The sequence below is a fragment of the Anolis sagrei genome, chromosome 2 (genome assembly GCF_037176765.1).
Source record: "Anolis sagrei isolate rAnoSag1 chromosome 2, rAnoSag1.mat, whole genome shotgun sequence".
NCBI classification, from domain to species: Eukaryota; Metazoa; Chordata; class Lepidosauria; order Squamata; family Dactyloidae; genus Anolis; species Anolis sagrei.
In genome coordinates, this window is record NC_090022.1 from 163511372 (window position 1) to 163536672 (window position 25301).

The following is a 25301-nucleotide window of genomic DNA, read 5'->3' on the forward strand; positions in this document are numbered from 1 at the left end:
CCCCTCTTCCTTTTTTCCTTCCATTTCCCGCAGCATCACTGTCTTCTCTAAGCTTTCCTGTCTCCTCATTATGTGGCCACAGTATTTTTAGGCGATCCCTCGTTTTCTGAGGAGGATTGTCTTCCAGTGTACTTGTGGGTCCGTATGTGGCTGTGGAGCCCTATTCTTGCTCTGCATCTTCTTCCGCAGTGAGGGCAGGGGTGGCTCATCCATTACATGAAGTAAGCGGTCACAGAACACTTTTTTTTGCCAAGGGTGTAGAAGCGCCTCTGGCTGGAGGTATCTCCCACCTCCGCTCCCTCCTTTGTTTTTGCGCCTACCTTCAGGAAAGGTGGGCATCTCCACCTTTCTCTCTCTCTCTCTCTCTCTCTCGGTCCCAATGGCTGAGGAGAAAGTCAGGAGAAGAGGTGACTTTTGGTGCACACACCAGGGTTTCAGGCACCCCTCCGGAGCCAAAGCGGGCCAGGCAAGGGAGCAAATGTGGCAAGTATAGTTACTGGGATGTATAGTTCACCTACAACCAAAGAGCATTCTGAACTCCACCAATTATGGAATTGAACCAAATATGGCACACAGAACTCCCACGACAAACAGAAAATATATATCAATGATTGGTTGGGATGTGTGTGTGTGCCAAAATACTGTTTGCTTACCGTTGAAAATTACCTAGGGCCGCCTCTGAGTGAGGGCATTGGTTTCCAGGTGGAAGACGGTCTCGGTTGGGGTTGGCTTGACGCGCCTTCCTCTCGGCATGTTTCTCTCTTTCGCCCTCCATTTGTGCCTCTTCAAACTCCACTGCACTGCTGGTCACAACTGACCTCCAGCTGGAGTGCTCAAGGGCCAGGGTTTCCCAGTTCTCAGTGTTTATGCCACAGTTTTTAAGGTTGGCTTTGAGCCCGTCTTTAAATCTCTTTTCCACCAACATTCCATTTTCCGTTCTTGAGTTCGGAGTAGAGCAACTGCTTTGGGAGACGGTGGTCGGGCATCCGGACAACGTGGCCGGTCCAGCGGAGTTGATGGTGGAGGACCATCGCTTCAATGCTGGTGGTCTTTGCTTCTTCCAGCATGCTGACGTTTGTCCACCTGTCTTCCCAAGAGATTTGCAGGATTTTCCAGAGGCAGCGCTGATGGAATCGTTTCAGGAGTTGCATGTGATGTCTGTAGACAGTCCACGTCTCATAGGCATATAGCAGGGTTGGGAGGTCGGGAGTTCTTCAACTTTGTCTCTACTATCCTTCCTTCCAATGAGCAGTTGGACTTTATTTCCTGGAGTATGGACTGGTTGGATGTTCTCGCTGTCCAAGGTACTCTCAGCACTTTCCTCTAGCACCACAGTTCAAAAGCATCTTATCTTCCTTCGCTCAGCCTTCCCTATGGTCCAGCTCTCACATCCGTAGGTGACTATGGGGAATACCATTGCTTTAACTATGTGGATCTTCGTTGCCAGTATGATGTCTCTACTCCTCACTATTTTATCGAAATTGATCATTGCTCTTCTCCCAAGAAGTAAACGTCTTCTGATTTCCTGGCTGCAGTCTGCGTCTGCAGTCATCTTTGCACCTGGAAATACAAAGTCTGTCATTGCCTCCATGTTTTCTCCTTCTATTTGCCAGTTATCAATCAGTCTTGTTGCCATAATCTTGGTTTTTGTGATGTTTAACTGCAACCCAGCTTTTGCACTTTCTTCTTTCACCTTGATTAGAAGACTCCTCAGCTCCTCCTCGCTTTCGGCCATCAAAGTGGTATCATCTGCATATCTAAGGTTGTTAATGTTTCTTCCAGCAATTTTCACCCCAGCCTTGCATTCCTCAAGCCTCGTACATTGCATGATGCGTTCTGCATACAAGTTGAATACGTTGGGTGAGAGTACTCTGGAACATGCAACATATAATTGTCTTTCTTTAGGGGTCCTTTTCAAATCTATGATACTATATCTGTGTATGTGTGAATCATATATATCTATCTATATCTATGGCTGGATGGCTCTTTGCCAGGAGGGCTTTCATTACGTTTTCTTGCCCTGGTGAAGGAAGTTGGACTGGATGGCCTTAAACATTTCCTGTTGGTCATGGGGGTTCTGTGTGGGAAGCATGCCCCAATTCTGCTGTTGGTGGGGTTCAGAATGCTCTTTGATTGTAGGTGAACTATAAATCCCAGTAACTACAACTCCCAAATGTCAAGGTCTATTTCCCCCAAACTCCATCTGTGTTCATATTTGGGCATATGGAATATTCACGCCAAGTTTGGTCCGGATCCATCATTGTTTGAGTCCACAGTGCTCTCTGGATGTAGGTGAACTACAACTCCCAAACTCAAGGTCAATGCCCACCAAACCCTTCTAGTGTTTTCTGTTGGTCGTGGGAGTCCTATCTGCCAAGATTGGTTCAATTCCATCATTGGTGGAGTTCAGAATGCTCTTTGATTGTTGGTTAGCGATAAATCCCAGCAACTACAACTCCCAAATGACAAACTCAATTTTTTTTGAGTGAAGGACATACATTGAGTTGTTAGATGTATGCTGTCCAAATTTGGTGTCAATTCCCACAGTGGTTTTTGAGTTCTGTTGATCCCACAAATGAACATTACATTTTTATTTATATAGACTAGCCATCCCCTGCCACGTGTTGCTGTCGCCCAGTCTGGTGGTCATGGGGGTGTAGGAGGTTTGGCCCAATTCTATCATTGGTGGGATTCAGAATGCTCTGTGATTGTAAGTGTACTATAAATCCCAGCAACGACAACTCCCAAATGTCAAGAGTCTATTTCCCCCAAACTCTACATTTGGGCATATTGAGTATTCATGCAGAGTTTGGTCCAAATCCATCATTGTTTGAGTCCACAGTGATCTCTGGATGTAGGTGAACTACAGCTCCAAAACCAAAGGACACTGCCCACCAAACCCTTCCAGTATTTTCTCTTGATCATAGGAGAACTGTGTGCCAAGTTTGATTCAGTTCCATCATTGGTGAGGTTCAGAATGCTCTTAGGTGAACTATAAATCCCAGCAATTTTTTTTTTTGGTCGTGTCAGGAGAGACTTGAGAAATGGCAAGTCACTTCTTGTGTGAGAGAATTGACTGTCTGCAAGGACGTTGCCCAGGGGACGCCCGGATGATATGATGTTTTATCATGCTTGTGGGAGGCTTCTCTCATGTCCCCGCATGAGGAGCTAGAGCTGGTAGAGGGAGCTCATCCGCCTCTCCCCGGATTCGAACCTGCGACCTGTCGGTCTTCAGTCCTGCCAGCACAGGGGTTTAACACACTGCGCCACCGGGGGCTCCACATCCCAGCAATAACAACTCCCAAATGACAAAATCAATTTTTTGGGGTGAAGGCCATACATTGAGTTGTTAGGTGTATGCTGTCCAAATTTGGTGTCAATTCCCCCAGTGGTTTTTGAGTTCTGTTGATCCCACAAACGAATATTACATTTTTATTTATATAGATTAGTAGTAAGGACTAATATCTCGCCAAGAACTAATGGTTTTTGTACTCCCAACAATATATGGAGGCTCATTTATTTATTTATTTATTTACTTTATATACCGCTTTTCTCAGCCCTCAGGCGACTCAAAGCGGTGAACAACATCAATACAAAACATCAGGAGACAAGTATAGGGCAATTAAAAACAATTGTAACATAGGTTCTTGTGGGTTTTCTCGGGCTCTAGGGCCATGTTCTAGAGGCATTTCTCCTGACGTTTCGCCTGCATCTATGGCAAGCATCCTCAGAGGTAGTGCTGCTCTCCTGATTGTCCTCACTACCTCTGAGGATGCTTGCCATAGATGCAGGCGAAACGTCAGGAGAAATGCCTCTAGAACATGGCCCTAGAGCCCCAGAAAACCCACAAGAACCTAGTGATTCCAGCCATGAAAGCCTTCGACAATAAATTGTAACATAAATCATTAAACATCCGTATAACAAGCATTAGCGCTTCAACAGTAAAATCAGAATCCAGTCTCGTCATCCATTATTCCGTATTCCTATGTTCAATTACACTGTTTAATCAAATGCTTGTTCGAACAGCCAGGTCTTCACTTTCCTCCAAAACGCCAGCAGGGAGGGGGCCGATTTGATATCTGTAGGCAGGGCGTTCCACGGCCGAGGGGCCACCACTGAGAAGGCCCTGTCTCTCGTCCCCGCCAAGTGTGCCTGTGATGCAGGTGGGACAGAGAGCAGGGCCTCCCCAGATGATCTTAGTGTCCTAGTCGGTTCATAGGAGGAGATGCGTTCGGAGAGGTAAGTAGGGCCAGAACCGTTTAGGGCTTTATAGGCTAACGCCAGCACTTTGAATTGGTTTTCGAAGTAAAACACAGGCCCCTCTCATCAAATCACAGCTCTTCACATGCAGTCTCTTTCTCTTGAGCCGATGAGCAGTCCAGATGAGTTGCCATGTGATGGTTGCTAAGCCTACAGATGTATGTGTGTGCAAGCATACATGCATGCTGCAAAGGCCGTGGTACATAATGGGCAACTTACATTTTGCAGAAGGAAAGGGTCACCTTTCCCTTTCCATGCATTCCTCCATAACACCATGCCTTGTGCATCCACAGCATGGCAGGCGTGCAATTCCCTTTTACTCCCTTGCTGTTCTCCTGATTGTTTTGGATATCTGAAATGACTGCCAGCCAAGCCCTTGTTCCAGAAGCAGTGGCTGCATCCTGGCAACTGCTCCGGCCCTTTTTATCAGAAACTGAAAGTGATCTTTCCCCAGCTTCTGCCGCTGGCTGCGTGTGATGCCCTCGCCTAGGTGGACTTGCTGCAGATGTTCATTTCCTTTGCTCGTATTCCTTTCCTTTCTTGGAGCATTCCTGCCAGTGAGCAAGTAGCCTGGTAAAAATTTCTTATTTCCAGCATTATACGTGAGAGTCAGGGCATGAGAAGGTATGGGTGGGTGCGGTCAGTTTGGGCTCATCTCTTCCACTGTGCAATCTGCGTGCGTGGCTCATGTACTTCCTCAGCGGAATAGGCCCGGCGTAGCTATAAATCACCACCGGACGTAGATACAAAACCGTTACCTAGTTATGCATGCGTGTGCCTCTCCCTTGCTGTTTCCCTTGAGACTTACTGTAATCCTCTCTCTTCTCTTCTTTTTCTTCCTCTCTTTCTCCCTCCATCAGAAATGGCGACGCTACTGAAAATGAGCAGATGCCCACAAGACACAGAGCGGTACCTCCTGAGTGCAAATGAGGTAGGGGTGCTGTCTGAAATGAATCGGCTTCCCTCAGTTATTACCAAATGCTCCCCTCCCCATATGCACATGACCAGGAATATCTGGAAGGGCACAGTGTATGGTACCCATGGGGAAGGGATATTTTGGGGCTGGGGGCATATATTCAGTATGTAGCACTTTGTGTAGAAGAGAAGCTATGGTGGAAAAAACACTGGATCTTGTAGCCAAGGGGATGGTGCATTGGCAGGCTGTTTTTTCTTGACTCTGCCTTTGATGGAGGTTGGTTAGTCTCTCAGGTGAGGCGCTGCGAGGCTGCAGGGCTCAGTGGATCTGGAGGAACTGTCCACAGAGAGTTGGGGAAAGAAACACTGAGGGTTTTGTTGTTGTTGTTGCTGCTGCTGCCTCTGGCACATGCCTTCTCAACAGGTTGCTCAATATTTCATAGGGCGGGAGAAAAGGAATTGAGGGGGTGAGAGGCAGGGGGCATGTCACAAAAAGGGGCGGCTCAACCATTACGCAAAGTAAGCATTTGCAGTATAGTTGATTTTGCCCAGGGGCTCTCTGAAGGCGCTCTTGGGGGAAAATAGACCTTGACATATGCAAGTTGTAGTTACTGGGATGTATAGTTTGCCTAAAATCAAAGAGCATTCTGAACTCCACCAATGATGGAACTGAAGCAAATATGGCACACAGAACTCCTGACTTGGCCACGGTAGTCCACGCTCTTGTTACATCCCGTTTAGACTACTGCAATGCTCTCTACATGGGGTTGCCATTGAAGATGGCTCGGAAGCTTCAATTGGTCCAGCGTGTGGCAGCCATGATACTAACAGGGGCGGCACACAGGGAGCATACAACCCCTCTGTTGCGCCAGCTCCATTGGCTACCAATTTGTTACCGGGCCCAATTCAAAGTGCTGGCTTTGGCTTATAAAGCCCTAAACGGTTCTGGCCCAAGTTACCTATCCGATCGCATCTCCACCTACGAACCCACTAGGACTTTGAGATCTTCCGGGAAGGCCCTGCTCTCGATCCCACCTGCAACACAGGCACGGCTGGCGGGGACGAGAGACAGGGCCTTCTCGGCGGTGGCCCCTCGACTGTGGAACGCCCTTCCCAAGGACATTAGATTGGCTCCCTCATTGATGGTATTCCGGAAAAATGTGAAAACCTGGTTATTTGAACAGGCGTTTGAATAGGCAGTGCAATGAATTTCAGGAAATGGAACTACGATTGACGAGTTTGGATCATGATTCTAGTCATGAGACGCCACTTGAATGTTTATTACTGTTAAATTGTTTAATCTGTTTCTGTGTTAATTGTTTTTAAGTACCTTGTTGATGCCGCATTGAATTTTTGCCTTGATTGTTTGCCTTGTTTTTGCTTGATTGTTGTAAACTGCTATGAGTCGCCTTAGGGCTGAGAATAGCGATATACAAATGAAGTAAATAAATAACGAACAGAAAATATATATCAGTGATTGGTTGGGGGGGGGGGGCAAAATACTGTTTGCTTACCATTGAAAATTACCTAGGGCCGCCTCTGGTCACAAAGGGAATCTTCTAGAAGCATCCAGAAATATTGAGAGAAAGAGAAAAGGAAAAGTTTTCAAAACAACATGGTCTCTGGAGGCCACACAGATTGCTGCTGGTAGACCAGAACTCTTCGGTTCTGAGTTCAATATGATAAGGCATGCCTACATCTGTAGATGACAGTGATTGAGAAATCTTGTCTTTGTGCTTCCTTTGGACTAAATCTACCTAGCGTTCAGCATGTGAAACTGGAATTACTCGTTGGAAGGAACTACTAGGAGGAAAGCGATTATAGCCTTAAATCCTCTTGTTACATAGTTCTCAGCAGAGTAGTCTCTTTGAATCAATGGGATATACGAGGGGTATTTTTAAGTAAGGTCCGTTGGAACATAAGTACACAACAAAAGTTTATTTCAAAAAAGTAAATTTATTTTCAGAAAGTACATACTTCACTCTATTTTTTGACATAGTTGCCAAGTTTGTTCAAACACTTATCATACCTCTGAACCAATTTTAAATTACCCTCTTCATAAAAACTTGCCGCCTGCTCCAATAACCAGGAGTTCACTGTAATCAAAGAAGGGTGACCGGAGAGGTCCTCATCATGGACGTTGTCACGGCCATCTTTGAATTGTCGTACCCACTTACGCACTTTGCTTTCACTCATAACAGTATCACCATGCACTTCACAAATCTGTCGATGAATTTCTGCAGCAGGCAGGTTCCTTGCTGACAAAAACCGTATCACTGGGCGAACCTCACATGCGGCGGGTGAGTTGATAGTCTTAAACATTTTTAAAGCACAGAACAGAACTGTACAGGTTAGCTACAGAGCGGAAACTGAGCACAGTTGTTCCCGAGGCATGCCGGTACACGACACACGCACTCGTTGCGGTATGCGCGCGAACTACTAGTGTCTACAACAAAACGGACCTTACTTAAAAAATAACCCTCATAGCTACCAGTTTTAATCAGTGTCTGATGTGGTTAGATTTGGAATTCTCTCTCCTGGCTCGTTGGACTAATTGCAGCTTCTGGGCACTCTTCAGAAGCAACCCCAGGTAGAGAGTGTTGCAGTAGTCTATATGGGATGTAAAGCTGTTGACCTCCCAACCCTGCTATATGCCTGTGAGACGTGGACTGTCTACAGACATCACAGGCAACTCCTGGAACGATTCCATCAGCGCTGCCTCCGGAAAATCCTGCAAATCTCCTGGGAAGACAAGTGGACCAACGTCAGTGTGCTGGAAGAAGCAAAGACCACCAGCATTGAAGCGATGATCCACCAACATCAACTCCGCTGGGCTGGCCACGTTGTCCGGATGCCTGACCACTGCCTCCCAAAGCAGTTGCTCTACTCCGAACTCAAGAACGGAAAACGGAATGTTGGTGGGCAGGAAAAGAGATTTAAAGATGGGCTCAAAGCCAACCTTAAAAACTGTGGCATAGACACTGAGAACTGGGAAGCCCTGGCCCTTGAGCGCTCCAGCTGGAGGTCAGCTGTGACCAGCAGTGCTGTAGAATTCAAGGAGGCACGAGTGGAGGGTGAAAGAGAGAAACGTGCAAGGAGGAAGGTGCGTCAAGCCAACCCCGTCCGGGACCGCCTTCCACCTGGAAACCAATGCCCACACTGCGGAAGAAGATGCAGAGCAAGAATAGGGCTCCACAGCTACAAGGAAACCCATAATGGAAGACCATCTTACTCATCCAACGAGGAATCGCCTAAGTAAGTATGGGATGTAACCAGACCGTGGACCACCATGGCCAAGTCAGACTTCCCAAGGTACGGGCGCGGCTGGCGCACAAGTTTTAATTGTGCAAAAGCTCCCCTGACCACCACCGAGACCTGGGGTTACAGACTCAGCGATGAGTCCAGGATCACTCCCAAACTGCGAACCTGCGTCTTCAGGGGGAGTGTAACCCCATCTAACACAGGCTGTAACCCTATGCCCTGTTCGGCCTTGCGACTGACCAGGAGTACCTCTGTCTTGTCTGGATTCAATTTCAATTTGTTCGCCCTCATCCAGTCCGTTACAACAGCCAGGATGTTCAGGACTTGGACAGCCTCCTTAGTAGTAGGTGGAAAGGAGTAACAGAGTTGGACATCATCTGCATACAGATGACACCGCACCCCGAAAGTCCGGATGATTTCTCCCACTTTAGGCCTCTCTCAGTAATCTCTTCTCCACTCCAAGCTCCTAGCTCCTTCTCCTTTGACACTCCCCGGGGAGTCAATTCCACAGATGAGGGGCCACCACTGAGAAGGCCCTGCTCCTCGTCCCCGCCAATCTCACTTGTGACAGAGGCGGGGCCAAGAAATAACGAGTGCAAAATAATAATAATATTAATAAGACAAAGGATTAAATGAAGAGGAGGTTTCGTCAGTTGGGATAGTCCGCTTTGATGTTCAGGACTTGGACAGCCTCCTTAGTAGTAGGTGGAAAGGAGTAACAGAGTTGGACATCATCTGCATACAGATGACACCGCACACCGAAAGTCCGGATGATCTCTCCCACTTTAGGCCTCTCTCAGTAATCTCTTCTCCACTCCAAGCTCCAAGCTCCTTCTCCTTTGACACCCAGTTTCAATCTCCCACTCAACAGGGTTTTAAAACGTCCCCTTAAAATCATTTTTTTCTTTTCTTCTAAGTTAAGCTCCACCCACTCTCTCCGAGCCAATCACTAACTCCTCTCATTTCCCTCCAAGTACCTAAGCTCGCCCCCTTCAGGAAATGAGATTTCAAAATGGATGCCCTGGCACCCTTTCCAAAATGGCTGCTGAATTTCTTGGGCCTACTTTCCTAGGCTTTTCCAAGCCTAACAGGTAGGGAATTCACTACAGAAGACATCCAAAGGGAATAAAGGACAGGTGTTGGCATGGTTGTGAACAAAGAGGGGTGTTTAATTTATTATTATATATTTGCTACATTTGTATACCGCTCATGTGCAATATCACTTGGATAGCAAAGATTGTTATTTGCATAGCACTGTAAGGATTTGCGGTGAAACAAAAACCCACCCACAAGTTTTTGGCGGGAAGCAAGCTCTGCCCTTCTGAAGGCAATTTTAGCAGTGGAGTGAGAAATAGAATAAGCCCTTTTTTCTAGACTGGGTATCAGCAGAAATAAGAAACCAATATGAAATAGAACTTGAAGAAGTTACTTTTTAGACTACCAGAATTCCCAAAAAGCAAGCTCTGGTGCAAGGTTGGAATAATGATAGTTTTAATGTATTGTCGAAGGCTTTCATGGCTGGAATCACTAGGTTCTTCTGGGTTTTTTCGGGCTATATGGCCATGTTCTAGAGGCATTTCTCCTGACGTTTCGCCTGCATCTCTGGCAAGCATCCTCAGAGGTAGTGAGGTCTGTTGGGATTAGGATAATGGGTTTATGTATCTGTGGAATGGCTGGGGTGGGGCAAGGAGCTCTTCTCTGCCGGAGCTAGGTGTGAATGTTTCAACTGACCACCTTCATTAGCATTTGAAGGCCTGGCTGAGCCTGGGAAAATCTTTTGTTGAGAGGTGTTAAAATGTGCCTGGTTGTTTCCTCTCTGAATTTTGCTGTTGTGATTTTAGAGTTTTTTAATACTGGTAGCCAGATTTTGTTCATTTTCATGGTCTCTTCTTTCTGTTGAAATTGTCCACATGCTTGTGGATTTCAATGGCTTCTCTGTGTAGTCTGATATGGTGGTTGTTGGAGTGGTCCAGCATTTCTGTGTTCTCAAATAATATGCTGTGTCCAGGTTGGTTCATCAGGTGCTCTGCTATGGCTGACTTCTCTGGTTGAAGTAGTCTGCAGTGCCTTTCATGTTCCTTGATTCGTGTTTGGGCAATGCTGCGTTTGGTGGTCCCTATGTAGACTTGTCCACAGCTGCATGGTATACGGTAGACTCCTGCAGCGGTGAGAGGATCCCACCAGGGACATCTTAACACCTCTCAACAAAAGATTTTCCCAGGCTCAGCCAGGCCTTCAAATGCTAATGAAGGTGGTCAGTTGAAACATTCACACCTAGCTCCGGCAGAGAAGAGCTCTTTGCCCCACCCCAGCCATTCCACAGATATATAAACCCATTATCCTAATCACAACAGACCTCACTACCTCTAAGGATGCTTGCCATAGATGCAGGCGAAACGTCAGGAGAAATGCCTCTGGAACATGGCCCTATAGCCCGAAAAAACCCACAAGAACCTAATGATAGTTTTCCCTGCTTGTTTTCTGCTGCCCTGGAGACTAGGACGCAATGGAGAAATGGCTTCAAACTACAAGAAAGGAGATTCCACCTGAACATTAGGAAGAATTTCCTGACTATGAGAGCTGTTCAGCAGTGGAACTCTCTGCCCCGGAGTGTGGTGGAGGCTCCTTCTTTGGAAGCTTTTAAACAGAGGCTGGATGGCCATCTGTCGGGGCTGCTTTGGATGCAATTTTCCTGCTTCTTGGCAGGGGATTGGACTGGATGGCCCATGAGGTCTCTTCCATCTCTATGATTCTTGGGACTTTTAATACTTCTGTCCTTTGGATACAGACTTTGTCCTGGAAACCAAGGCATAGTAAAGGGATTTTGTTGGAAAGGGCTGAGAGATCTGAAAGGAAGTGAGTCCTAGATTCTCATCAATAATTGTGATAAAATGGCAAAAATTAAGATGAAAGGAAATGGCGTTTTGGTTAACCGAGAGAGATAGGCAAAAACAAAAGAAAAAATGTGCACTATTTCCATGGAGAACTATCTCAACATTTAGAGCCCTTCCAAACAGGCCCTATAATCCTAGGATCAGATCCCAGGTTTTCTGCTTTAAACTGGATTGTATGAGTCCACACTGCCAGATAATCTGGGATAAACAGAAAATCTAGGATCAAATCCTGGGATATAGGGCCTATCTGGAATGGCCCTTAATCTTCTGGAAAAGAAACTTCCAAACACAAAATAAATGCACAAACATATGACCTGGATTTATGTTATACACATGTAAAATCTACACTGGAGAAGGGTTTTTTTAATGTCAGGAGCGACTTGAGAAATTGCAAGTCACTTCTGGTGTGAGAGAACTGGCTGTCTGCAAGGACATTGCCCAGGGGTTTTACCAGCCTGTGGGAGGCTTCTCTCATGCCCCCACATGAGAAGCTGGAGCTGACAGACAGGAGCTCACCCCACCTCACAAATTTGAACTGCTGACCTTTCGGTCAGCAGTTTTGCTGGCACAAGTGTTTAACCCATTGCACCACAGAGGGCCCCACTGGAAAAGTAATGGAGTCTCACATCACTTTAACTCCCATGGCTGAATGCCATGTTATGGAATGCTATGGATTTGTAGTTTGGTGAGGCACCAGCACTCTTTAGTAGATAAGTCTAACGAAAGAACATGGAGCCATGACAATTAAAGTAGTGTCAAACTGTATTTGAGATCTGTTTTAGTTCATTTTAATGTTGTTTCTATACTTTGCTGTTTTTAATTGTTTAATTGAGATTGTTATACGTTTATTGTGTTTTTAAATGTGTTTTTAGTTAGTAAACTCTGTTGTTCTAGGCTTGGTCCCACTTGTAAGCTACCTGAGTCCCTTCAAGGAGATGTAGCAAGATATAAAAATAAAATTGTTGTTATTGTTGTTGTTGTTATGATTCTACACTGTAGAGCACAATTCAAAGTGCTGGTCTTGGCCTATAAAGCCCTATATGGCTCCAGCCATCTTACCTGCTTACGTTCTGCCTCGTAGTTTAAGATCCACCGGGGAGGCCCTGCTCTCGGTCCCACCGGCCTCACAAATGCGTCTGGTGGGGACAGTGGACAGGGCCTTCTCGCTGGTGTCCACCCGCTTGTGGAATTCACTCCCCAGCGAGATTAAATCGGCATCCTCCCTCCTTTCCTTTAGGAAAAAACTGAAATTGTGGTTTTGGAACCAGGCTTTCGGCTAGCAGGCACAGCGGCATTTTGGACACTGAACTGGACCATGATTGTTATGATAATTGGAAACGGCTATGTGATTGTATAATTAAAGTTATCGTTTTTAATCTATTGCATATTTATGTTTTTATATTGTTGTTATTTTGATATTGCGGCATCGAAATGTTGCCAGTGTTAACCTCTCTGAGTCCCCCCTCAGGAGTTGAGAAGGGTGGGGTAGAAATGTCGTCAATAAATAAACAGATGCACCCTGGGTGGATCTCAACTACTCAGAGGAAAAGGTGTACAATATATATACACACTTCCCAGATTCAGCATCAGCTTCACCAGGTCAGGCTAGGAAAGAGTCTTTCATAAGCCGGATCGGGGTATAGGGTGACAACCTGTGCTTGACGGGGTTGCACTCCCCCTGAAGTCACAGGTCCGCAGCTTGGGTGTCCTCCTAGACTCATCGCTAACGCTTGAAGCTCAGGCGTCGGTGGTGGCTGGGAGGGCCTTCGCTCAATTAAAACTCTTACGCCAGCTGCGACCATACCTCGTGAAGTCAGATCTGGCCATGGTGGACCACGCCTTAGTCACCTCCAGATTGGATTACTGTAATGCACTCTACGTGGGGCTGCCCTTGAAGACGACTTGGAAATTTCAATTGGTCCAATGGGTGGCAGCCAGGCTACTAACTGGAGCGTCTTACAGGGAGTGGTCAACCCCCCTGTTTAAGGAGCTCCACTGGCTGCTGTTCATTTTCTGGTCCCAATTCAAGGGGTAGGTTCTGACCTACAAATCCCTGAACGGTTTGAGACCCACCTACCTGCGTGACCGATTTCTGTGTACTAACCCACGCGATCTCTTCGATCATCTGGGGAGGCCCTACTCTCGCTCCCACCCCTTTCACAAGCGTAATTGGTGGGGACGAGTGAGAGGGCCTTTTCTATGGTGCCCCCCAACTCTGGAACTCACTTCCCAAGGATATCAGGCAAGCCCCCACATTGGCAGTCTTTAGGAGGAGCCTGAAAACGTGCCTGTTCCAGTGTGCCTTCCCAGAATAAAGGAAATATTTCCCTGCAAAATGTCCTCAGAAGCACTTTAACTATCCATTGGGTTGTTCTCCCTACATTTCCTTTAAAACCCTCTTACTAGATACATCCTCTGTTCATGCCCAACGTTTATTTTTAAATTTTAAACTATTACATATGGCCCGGCCATAGGTTTTTAAACCCTTGCGTGTTATTGTCTATATCAGGGGTCCTCAAACTAAGGCCTGGGGGCCGGATGTAGCCCTCCAAGGTCATTTACCCGGCCCTCACTCAGGGTCAACCTTGGTCTGAAACTACTTGAAAGCACACAACAACAACATTCTTATCTCATCAGCCAAAAGCAGGCCCACATTTCCCATTGAAATACTAATACATTTATATTTGTTAACATTGTTCCTCAATTTAATTATTGTATTGTTTTTAAGTATATCTCCTTGAAGGGACTCAGGTACATTACAAATAAGATATGTGCAGCATGCATAGGAATTCATGGTTTTTGTTTTTTTTTTCAAATTATAATCCAGCCCTCCAACAGTTTGAGGGACTGTGACCTGGCCCGCTGTTTAAAAAGTTTGTGGACCCCTGGTCTATATGTTGAGTTATATTAATTGTATTGTTTTATTAGCATATTGCTTGTTGTTTTTATTGATGTGTTGTTGGGCTTGGCCTCATGTAAGCCGCTCCGAGTCCCCTTGGGGAGATGGTGGCGGGGTATACATTTTTTTTTGTCGTGTCAGGAGCGACTTGAGAAACTGCAAGTCGCTTCTGGTGTGAGAGAATTGGCCGTCTGCAAGGATGTTGCCCAGGAGACGCCTGGACGATTTGATGTTTTATCATCCTTGTGGGAGGCTTCTCTCATGTCCCTGCATGAGGAGCTGGAGCTGATAGAGGGAGCTCATCCGCCTCTCCCCGGATTCGAACCTGGGACCGGTCAGTCTTCAGTTCTGCCGGCACAGGGCTTTAACAAACTATTATTATTATTATTATTATTATTATTTCACACTCCCAATTATGGCAGTATGATTCCACTTTAATTGTTCTGGTTCCACCCAATTGAATCCTTAGATTTGCAGTGTTGGGGGGAGGGCATTTAGAAACCCCAGCCAGGGAGCTCATTTGGTGCAACTGACCAAACTACAATCCCCAGGAGTTCATAGGATGCTGTTGCTATGGCAGCTAAAAGGAAATCATAGTGTGTAATGTGAAAAGGATTTGAAACCTCAGCGTGTCTCTATAGGTCAATGTCACATTAAACAAGCCTGCAGATGGTGGACCTCTGGCCAATGGGTGGAACCCATGGTCCCATCTGGACTGCAACTTCTCTGCTATCCCTGTTCCTCAATAAAAGTTGAGGGATTTCCCTCTACTCCCATCCACATTGCAATGAGGTTTATATATATATATTTCCCATTGGAGCCAGTAGAGGCTTTTAAAAGCCTAACTGCAGCATGGCGGATGTCATTTAGGGACTATGCTCTGACTTCCCTCCCCTCTAGCTGGAAAAAGAGTCCGGCTTGGTATGAGGCAGCTTCCTGCAGTGTCTCATTTTAACTGAATCAGTGAATCAAGGAAACAGAACAGCAGGAAAGATGAGAGGGGACAGGACCTGGGATGTACTCTCTCAGCTTCGTTCCAGTTTTGAAATCTGTCCTAAGAATATATTTTTTTCATTGTCTTAGGCCAGCTCTTTTAACACAATAAAAGTGCCATAATCAAAGCCCTCTGAAAAGCTATTCTACTTATCACAACCAGTTGTTATAGTCTCCCTTCACAAGGAAGCAAGGGAAGCTCATTTGAGTATATTTACACCATGACATTTCCTTGCCCACAGAGCCCCAGAGATATTGTGTTGTGAAGTTACGTAGTTTTTGAACAGGAATGGGAAACCTTGGGGGCTTCCATTGTGCCAGCAGGCGCGATTGGTGGGGACGAGGGAGAGGGCCTTCTCTATGGTGGCCTCCCAACTCTGGAACTCACTCCCAAGGATATCAGGCAAGCCCCCACATTGGCAGTCTTTAGGAGGAGGCTGAAAACATGGCTGTTCCAGTGTGCCTTCCCTGAATAAAGGAAACAATTCCCTGCAAAATGTCCTCAGAAGCACTTTAACTACCCGTTGAGTTGCTCTCCTTACCTGCTTAGATATATCCTACCTCTGTTCATTGTCTATATGTGAGTTATATTAATTGTATTGTTTTATTTGCTTATTGCTTTGTTGTTTTACTGATGTATTGTTGGGCTTGTCCTCATGTAAGCCACTCCGAGTCCCTTTGGAGAGATGGTGGTGGGATATAAATAAAGTATTATTATTATTATTATTATTATTATTATTATTCATGCCCAGCATTTATTTTAAAATTTTAAACTTTATACATCTGGTCCGGCCATAGGTTTTTTAATTTTTTTGCATGTTATTGTCTATATGTGAGTTATATTAATTGTATTGTTTTATTTGCTTATTGCTTTGTTGTTTTTACTGACGTGTTGTGGGCTTGGCCTCATGTAAGCCGCCCCTTGGGGAGATGGTGGCGGGATATAAATAAAGTTATTATTATTATTATTATTATTATTATTATTATTATTATATCACCCAGCATATCTTGTTTTGCTGTGTTGGCAATTGCAAACATAGATTCCACTGCAATTTAGGACTTCAGCTCTGCAATTTTTGTTTATTTATTTATTTACAACATTTAGATGCCCCCCTTTTCACCCTGAAGGGGACTCAGAGCAGTTTACAAGATATATATATACATACAATATTACCAGCCATCCCCTGCCACACGTTGCTGTGGCCCAGTCTGGTGATCTGGAAAATAAAGTAATGAGAAAGTGTTGGTTTGTAATATATGTAATGTCTTGATGCTTGTGGGAAAACAGCATTTCTTGCTGTTTGTTGATGTGGAGATTGTCAGACTTGTCTACTCTGGAACACGCAACAGATAATTCTCCTTCTTTAGGGGTCCCTTTCAAATCTATGACTCTATATCTGTGTGTGTGTGTGTGTGTGAATCATATATATTTATCTATATCTATGGCTGGATGCCTCTTTGTCAGGAGGGTTTTGGCTACTTTTTTGCCCTGGTGAAGGGAGTTTAACTGCATGGCCTTAAGTATGTTCTGTTGGTCAGAATGCTCTTTGATTGTAGGTGAACTATGAATCCCAGCAACTACAACTCCCAAATGTCAAGGTCAATTTCCCCCAAACTCCATCTGTGTTCATATTTGGGCATATGGAATATTCATGCCAAGTTTGCTCCAGATCTATCATTGTTTGAGTCCACAGTGCTCTCTGGACGTAGGTGAACTTCAACTCCCAAATTCAAGGTCAATGCCCACCAAACCCTTCTAGTGTTTTCCGTTGGTCATGGGAGTCCTGTGTGCTAAGTTTAGTTCAATTCCATCATTGGTGGAGTTCAGAATGCTCTTTGATTGTAGGTGAACTATAAATCCCAAAAACTACAACTCCCAAATGACAAAATCAAAAAATTTTGAGTGAAGGACATACATTGGATTGTTAGGTGTCTTGTGTCCAAATTTGGTGTCAATTGGCCCAGTGGTTTTTGAGTTGTGTTAATACCACAAACGAACATTACATTTTTATTTATATAGATTAGCATAGTACAATGTCAGTATTATATATTACTATATTGTACTACACCATTATATTGTAATATTATTAGTAATATTACATGTAATATAAAATATAATAATAATATATTATTATTGTTGTTATTATCATTATTCTTATTATTGTTGTTGTTATTATTATTATTATTATTAGTATATTGTATAATATAATACTAATCCCTGACTGTTGACCATGTCGGGTGGGTCTTCTGGACCCTTCAGTCCCAAACACATAGAGCGTAATGGTTGAGACCTGCTTGTAAACACAGAACTGCCTCGCCATTTATTTACCATCAGGGAATTTGATTACATCAAGTGGTGATATACCAGGAAGTGAATAAATAATGTGGTTGCTTCTGTTGCTCTTGACAAAAAACATTAAAGCCCCAAGTCTGCTTGTATTTTTTGGGCCTGTGCTGAGAAGCTATGGCCATTGCACAGATTTAACATATTTGTAGTACAAATATGCCTGAAGAGATTCTCTCGTGTTCATCTAGTTTCAAGGAGAAAGGCAAAAATAATGCTGAGTGCGGCTGCTGCAGATGTTGTTTTCCAGTATCGAATATGACAACCAAAGCCAAGTCCAGGCTTGCCTCAATTAGACAAAGCATTACGTCAAACCCTCCAATGTGACTGTGGGAGCAACCGCTGGCCTTGAGAAACAAGGTTAGGTGGACTTCCTTCATTTTTTTCAGGCTAATAATAATAATAATAATAATAATAATAATAATAACTTTATTTATATCCCGCCACCATCTCCCCAAGGGAACTCGGGGTGGCTTACATGAGGCCAAGCCCAACAATACATCAATATACAACAAAAACATAGCAATAAAATCAAAGAACTAAAATACAAAACAAAACCATTATAAATAATACATCAATAATCTAAAATCACAACATTTGCAGTTTCTCAAGTTGCTCCTGACACGACAAAAAACAAACAAACCAACATTTAAAATGAAGAGATCAGTCTGAGTGGGCAAGGCCAGTCCCAAAAGATTAAAAACTTTAAAACACTGGGTTTTTTATTTGTTGTGTCAGGACAACCAGTCAAATTATATTACATTTCTAACAGAACAAAGCAAACAAACAGACAAAATACAACATTTGTGAGTTTGGTAGTTGATTAAATGTCCTTTGACCAGTATCTGGCCACTTGGAGTGCCTCTGGTGTTGCTGCAAGGTCCTCCATTGTGCATGTGGCTGGGCTCAGGTTGCATTGCAGCAGGTGGTCAGTGGTTTGCTCCTCTCCACACTTGCATGTCGAAGATTCCGCTTTGTAGCCCCATTTCTTGAGGTTGGCTCTGCATCTTGTGGTGCCAGAGCGCAGTCTGTTCAGCGCCTTCCAAGTCGCCCAGTCCTCTGTGTGGCCAGGGGGAGTCTCTCATTTGGTATCAGCCATTGGTTGAGGTTCTGGGTTTGAGCCTGCCACTTTTGAACTCTCGCTTGCTGATGTGTTCCAGCGAGTGTCTCTGTAGATCTTAGAAAACTATTTCTAGATTTAAGTCATTGACGTGCTGGCTGATACCCAAACAGGGGATGAGCTGGAGATGTCACTGCCTTGGTCCTTTCACTATTGGTTGCTACTTCCCGGTGGATGTCAGGTGGTGCAATACCGGCCAAGCAGTGTAATTTCTCCAGTGGTGTAGGGCGCAGACACCCCGTGATAATGTGGCATGTCTCATTAAGAGCCACATCCACTGTTTTAGTGTGGTGAGATGTGTTCCACACTGGGCATGCATACTCAGCAGCAGAGTAGCACAGCGCAAGGGCAGATGTCTTCACTGTATCTGGTTGTGATCCCCAGGTTGTGCCAGTCAGCTTTCGTATGATATTGGTTCTAGCACCCACTTTTTGCTTGATGTTCAGGCAGTGCTTCTTGTAGGTCAGAGCACGGTCCAGAGTGACTCCCAGGTATTTGGGTGTGCTGCAATGCTCCAGTGGGATTCCTTCCCAGGTGATCTTCATAGCTCGGGATGCTTCTCTGTTCTTGAGATGAAAGGCACATGTCTGTGTTTTGGATGGGTTGGGGATCAGCTGGTTTTCCCTGTAATAGGCAGTAAGAGCACCTAAAGCTTTGGAAAGCTTCTGTTCTGCCATCTCAAAGCTCCCTGCTTGAGCAGTAATGGCACGATCATCAGCATAGATGAAACATTGGGTGAGACAGCAGTGTAATGTATCTGGACAGGGATCCAGGGGATAAGTAGGATTTGATTGCACTAACAGGCAAGATAAAGTGCTTGCGAGGGCATTTGCAGAACTTGGTCAGGTCAGGGAATTATTATTCATTCATTCTGTGAAGGTACACTGGAATAGCCAAGTTTTCAAGCTCTTCCTGAAGATAGCCAGGGTGGGGGCTTGCCTAATATCTCTGGGGAGCGAATTCCAGAGCCGAGGGGCCACCACAGAGAAGGCCCTCTCCCTTGTCCCCACAAGTCGCATGGCATTCCATCATTGGTGGGGTTCGGAATGCTCTTTGATTGTTGGTGAACCATGTAGTTCCATGGCTATGGAATCATAGGAGATGAACTACAAATCCCAGCAACTACAACTCCCAAATGACAAAATCAATTTTTTTGAGTGAAGGACATACATTGGGTTGTTAGGTGTCTTGTGTCCAAATTTGGTGTCAATTCATCTAGTGGTTTATGAGCTATGTTAATCCCTCAGGTAGATAGATAAATAGATAGATAGATAGATAGATAGATTGACTGATTTATCGTGTCATCAGCAACCATACCATTGTGTTACAATTCTAACAGAACAAAACAAAGACACAGATTAAAAAGAAAAAGGAAAAAAAACCACAGAGATTTTGCAAACTTGGTAGTTGGTTAAATGTCCTTTAACCAGTATCTGGCCACTTGGAGTGCCTCTGGTGTTGCCGCAAGAAGGTCCTCCATGGTGCATGTGGCAGGGCTCAGGTTGCATTGCAGCAGGTGGTCTGTGGTTTGTTCTTCTCCGCACTCGCATGCCGAGGATTCCACCCTGTAGCCCCATTTCTTAAGATTTGCTCTGCATCTCGTGGTGCCAGAGCGCAGTCTGTTCAGCACCTTCCAAGTCGCCCAGTCTTCTGTGTGCCCAGGGGGGAGTCTCTCATCTGGTATCACCCATGGATTGAGGTGCTGGGTTTGGGCCTGCCACTTTTGGACTCTTGCTTGCTGGGGTGTTCCAGCGAGTGTCTCTGTAGATCTAAGAAAACTATGTCCTGATTTAAGTCGTTGACGTGCTGGCTGATACCCAAACAGGGGATGAGCTGGAGATGTCTCTGCCTTGGTCCTTTCACTATTGGCTGCTACTTCCCGGCGGATGTCAGGTGGTGCAATACCAGCTAAGCAGTGTAATTTCTCCAGTGGTGTAGGGCGCAGACACCCTGTGATAATGCGGCATGTCTCATTAAGAGCCACATCCACTGTTTTAGTGTGGTGAGATGTGTTCCACACTGGGCATGCATACTCAGCAGCAGAGTAGCATAGCGCAAGGGCAGATGTCTTCACTGTGTGGGGACATGAGAGAAGCCTCCTCGCAGGATTGCAAGACATCCGGGCATCCTCTGGGCGACGTCTTCGTAGACGGCCGATTCGATCCAGAAGCAACCAGAGAAAGATAGATGATAGATAGATAGATAGATAGATAGATGAGGGAGCAATGATTCAGGCCCAATTGCCTATGAAGAACCATTGTACGTTGTTGTTCGTTCGTTCAATCATCTCCGACTCTTCGTGACCTCCCTGTTGGCCGTCACCACCCCCAGCTCCTTCAAGGTCAGTCCAGTCACTTCAAGGATGCCATCCATCCATCTTGCCCTTGGTCGGCCCCTCTTCCTTTTGCCTTCCACTTTCCCCAGCATAATTGTCTTCTCTAGGCTTTCCTGTCTCCTCATGATGTGGCCAAAGTACTTCAACTTTGTCTCTAGTATCCTTCCCTCCAATGAGCAGTCGGGCTTTATTTCCTGGAGGATGGACTGGTTGGATCTTCTCGCAGTCCAAGGCACTCTCAGAACTTTCCTCCAACACCACAGCTCAAAAGCATCTATCTTCCTTCGCTCAGCCTTCCCTAAGGTCCAGCTCTCACATCCGTAGGTTACTACAGGGAATACGGCGGATCTTCGTTGCCAGTGTGATGTCTCTGCTCTTTACTATTTTATCGAGATTGGACATTGCTCTCCTCCCAACCATTGCACAATGGTGGTCATTTCAGGGCTTTGTTGAGATCTGGTGCCAGGTCAGGAGACACTAGCTTGAAAAGTCATCTGGGGGGCAGAGATTCAACCCTTCCTGAATTTATTTTCTGGCTACGGTCCTGCCCACCCTTGCAGCCAGGACTTGCACACCAAACGAGGCCCATTGCTGAAGTTGCATCTCTCCCCCTTTCCTTTTTCCGAGGTTGCAACTAGTGGACCACGCACTGCGGCTGCGCAGGACTCAGCGCTGGTTGGGCTCCTTCTTCCTCTTGGATGCTGATGCTGCGCTCTGCGCTCCTGCATCCCTCCCTCCTCCTCCTTCTCCCTGATACGTCTCTCCACCAACACCTGTTCTCTGCGTCCCCCCCTTACAAATTCCTTGGGGTGTGTGTATGTGTGTTGGGATCCGAATTAGCCCCCCCCCCCTTCCCGAGATAAATAAGAGGCAAAAGGGCAAAGAGGATGGAGGGGGTGCCATGCGTGATCTCTCTTTCATCCCTTTTACACACCTGATTTTGCCCAATTGCTGTCCCTAGGTGGGTGGGTGGGTGGCAGGGCGAGGCCTCCAATGGAGGGGGGGGGGTCTTAAAAGCCTTGGATGGACAGAAGGACCACTCCTTGGACTCTTAGAGGCCCGAGGAAGGAGGGACAGAAGGAGAGAAGGGAGCAGTGAGAAGAGCAAAGCGCTTCCTCCTCCTCCCTTTCCCCCCTTTTTCCTTTCCCTCCTCCTCCTCCGCAGGCATGTAGCTGGGGGAGGGGGGCTTGAGGGGCTTCAGCACCCCCCCCCCCGAAATTCTCAGGAAGGCCTGACTGGTACATTATTTAAACTGTTATCATGATCTGAGCACCATGCTCAATATATCCCATATGCATGGGGGTATTGGGACAATGATACAAAAGGTTTGCTAGGGTAGATCCTCAGCCCCCCTCCCCCAATCAAAATCTGCCCCTCCGGGAAAGCTGGGGGGGGGGGGCAGTGAGAAGAGCAAAGCGCTTGCCCCTCCTTCCTTTCCTTCCCCCTTCCTTTCCTTCCCCCCAAATCCCCGCGTGTACCCAGTCAAGGGCGTTTAAAGGACCATTGTGTGCCTCTCCCCACGCCCAGCCCCTCCCTCTCTCCGTTTCTTCCCCTTCTCTTTCCTTCCTCCACCTTTTCATCCCCCTCCTTCCCTTCCTTGTCTGTCTTCTTCTTCTTTCTCTGCTTTCCCTCCCTCCCTCCTTCCTTCCTTCTTTCCTTCCCTCCATCCCTTCCTCGGCGTGGCGTTTTCCCTCCGTTGGCAACAACAATAACAACAACACATCCACACATAACCCCCCCCCAATCCGGGAGATGGCTTGATCCGAGATTCCTCCCCCCACTTCTTCTCCTCCTTGTGGGAGATTCCCCCCCCCCCCGTCGTCCTCCTCTTCCTCCTTGTGGGAGATTTCCCCCCCCCCCCAGTCCTCCTCCTCCTCCACCACCACCTCCTCTTCTTCTTCCTTGTGGGAGATCCCCCCCCCCCAGTCGTCCTCCACCTCCTCTTCTTCCTCCTTGTGGGAGATTTCTCCTCCTCCCCCCCGTCCTCTTCCTCTTCCTCCTCTTCCTCCTTGTGGGAGATTTCTCTCCCCCGTCCTCCACTTCCACCTCCTCTACCTCCTCCTCTTCCTCCTTGTGGGAGATTTCTCTCCCCCCGTCCTCCACCTCCACCTCCTCCTCTTCTCCCTCCTTGTGGGAAATTTCTCCCCCCCCCCTCCTTTACTTCCTCCTTGTGGGAGATTTCTCTCCCCCGTCCTCCAGCTCCATTTCCTCTACTTCCTCCTTGTGAGAGATTTCTCTCCCTCCCCCCCTCCTCTTCTTCCTCCTTGTGGGAGATTTCTTTCCCCCCCCTCCTCCTCTTCCTCCTTTTGGGAGACTTCTCCCCCCCCCTGTCCCCCTCCTCTTTCTTCACCTCTTCCTCCTCCTCCTTGTGGGAGATTTCCCTCCTCCTCTTCTTCCTCCTTGTGGGAGATTTCTTCCCCCCCCCCACCGTCCCCCTTCTCTTCCTCCTCCTCCTTGTGGGAGATTTCTCTCCCCCCTCCTCCTCCTCTTCTTCCTCCTTGTGGGAGATTTCTCTCCCCCGTCCTCCAGCTCCATTTCCTCTTCTTCCTCCTTGTGGGAGATTTCTCTCCCCCGTCCTCCAGCTCCATTTCCTCTTCTTCCTCCTTGTGGGAGATTTCTCTCCCCCCCCCCCCCCCCGTCCTCCACCTCCTCCTCCTCTTCTTCCTCCTTGTGGGAGATTTTTCTCCCCCCGTCCTCCTCTTCCACCTCCCCTACCTCCTCCATCTCCTCTTCTTCCTCCTTGTGGGAGATTTCTCTCTCCCCCACCCCTGTCCTCCTCCTCCTCCTTGTGGGAGATTTCTCTCCCCCCGTCCTCCTCCTCCTCTACCTCCTCCTCCACCTCCTCTTCCTCCTTGTGGGAGATTTCTCCCCCCTCCCCGTCCTCCTCTTCCTCCTCTTCCTCCTCCTCCTTGTGGGAGATTTCTCTCCCCCGCCCCACAAGCAACCCCACAATCTCGGCGTCGCATCCATTTATCTCTTGCCCGCCCTCTTCCTTTCCTCCCCTCCCTCTCTCCCTCCCACCCGGACGTGTGCTACTGCTGCGATCCCCACCGCCTTCCTCTTTCCTTCCTTCCTTCCTTTCCTCCATCCTCTTTTGTAACGCAGCATCGTCTTTGAGGAAAGGGAGAGGAGGGGGGCTGCGAAGCGACGTCGGTGGAATCGGGGGGCCAATCCCTTCCGACCCGCCCCACCCGCAGAGAAAGAGGAGGAAGGGGAAGAGGAGGAAGAGGAGGAGGAAGAGGGGGCGGCCAAGAAGCCCGCTGCTAGAGCCATCCTCGTCCACCAAGGAGCCGCCGCCGCCGATACCCGGCTGGAGCCCGGCGCGCCCTAAGCATGGTCACTGTAGGTATTTGCCGCGTCCGTGGCTCCTCTTTTTTCGCGGGTGGAGGGGAGATGGGTGGGTGAGAAGAAGCAGTGTGTGTGTGGATGTGTGCTACATAGCCCCCCAAAGAAAAAAAACCCACTGGTACGCATTGGGTCTTTGTGCAAAGGCGTACAATGCTCTCCAAGGGAGAAATAGCACTGCTTTGGGATGGAGAAGGGCTGTCAACACCTCCCTATGTATGTATATAGGGAGAGATGTAGTTAAAGGATGAGCCACCTCTCCATCAGTGGGGCTGCTTGGTTTCTAGGGTGCGGAATTGGGGGGGGGGGGGAGAGAAGAGATGTCTAGGCAGCCCAAGCTGCCCTCTTGTGAGTGTGTGTGTATTCTGTATGTGTGTATATATATGTACACAATTTATTTATTTATTTATTTATTTATGTCAAACATTTGTACCCCGCCCTTCTCAACCCCCCCCAGGCACAATTCGATGCCATTACATATAAATCATACATATTTATATGTAATGTATGCACATATGTATGCGCGAGTATGTCTTATATCCCTGAATTTTATTTATTTATTCTATTTATTAAATAAATAAATAAATTTATTTATTTAATAAATAAAATAAATAAATAAAATTTATTTATTTATTTATTTATGAATAATTAATACCCTATTAGTTGTAGATTATTCTATTCTATGAGTTATATGTTTAACAACAACAGTAATAAATAACAGTATACAGGCATGTTATGTATACTATTGTATACCCCCCACCCCCAAAAAAAAATTCTCAGGAAGGCCTGACTGGTACATTATTTAAACTGTTATATTTATTCATATCATGATCTGATCACTTAATATATCCCATATGCATTGGGGTATTGGGATGAAGATACAAAAGGTTTACTAGGGTAAATCCTCAGCACCCCCCCTCCCAAATCAAACTCAG

At 46.5% G+C, this 25301-nt stretch overlaps 1 protein-coding gene across 12 annotated transcripts in view; it reads left to right on the forward strand.

Annotated features, from left to right (window-relative positions):
• Positions 1–4760: 4760 nt before the first annotated feature.
• The window catches only part of ELAVL3 (ELAV like RNA binding protein 3), a 148731-nt gene continuing 128190 nt past the window's right edge, over positions 4761–25301 (forward strand). For 3 of the 12 annotated variants that reach the window (XM_067464024.1, XM_067464028.1, XM_067464027.1), the window contains exons 1-2: positions 4761–4833; positions 5121–5191. In XM_067464024.1, the coding sequence (XP_067320125.1) occupies positions 5123–5191 (69 nt within the window). In that variant the 5' untranslated portion in view covers positions 4761–4833; positions 5121–5122. Of the gene's footprint in view, positions 4834–5107; positions 5192–23925; positions 24364–25301 lie in introns of those variants that run through there. The other 9 variants (XM_067464034.1, XM_067464026.1, XM_067464030.1 and 6 more) reach the window with 5 other exon arrangements.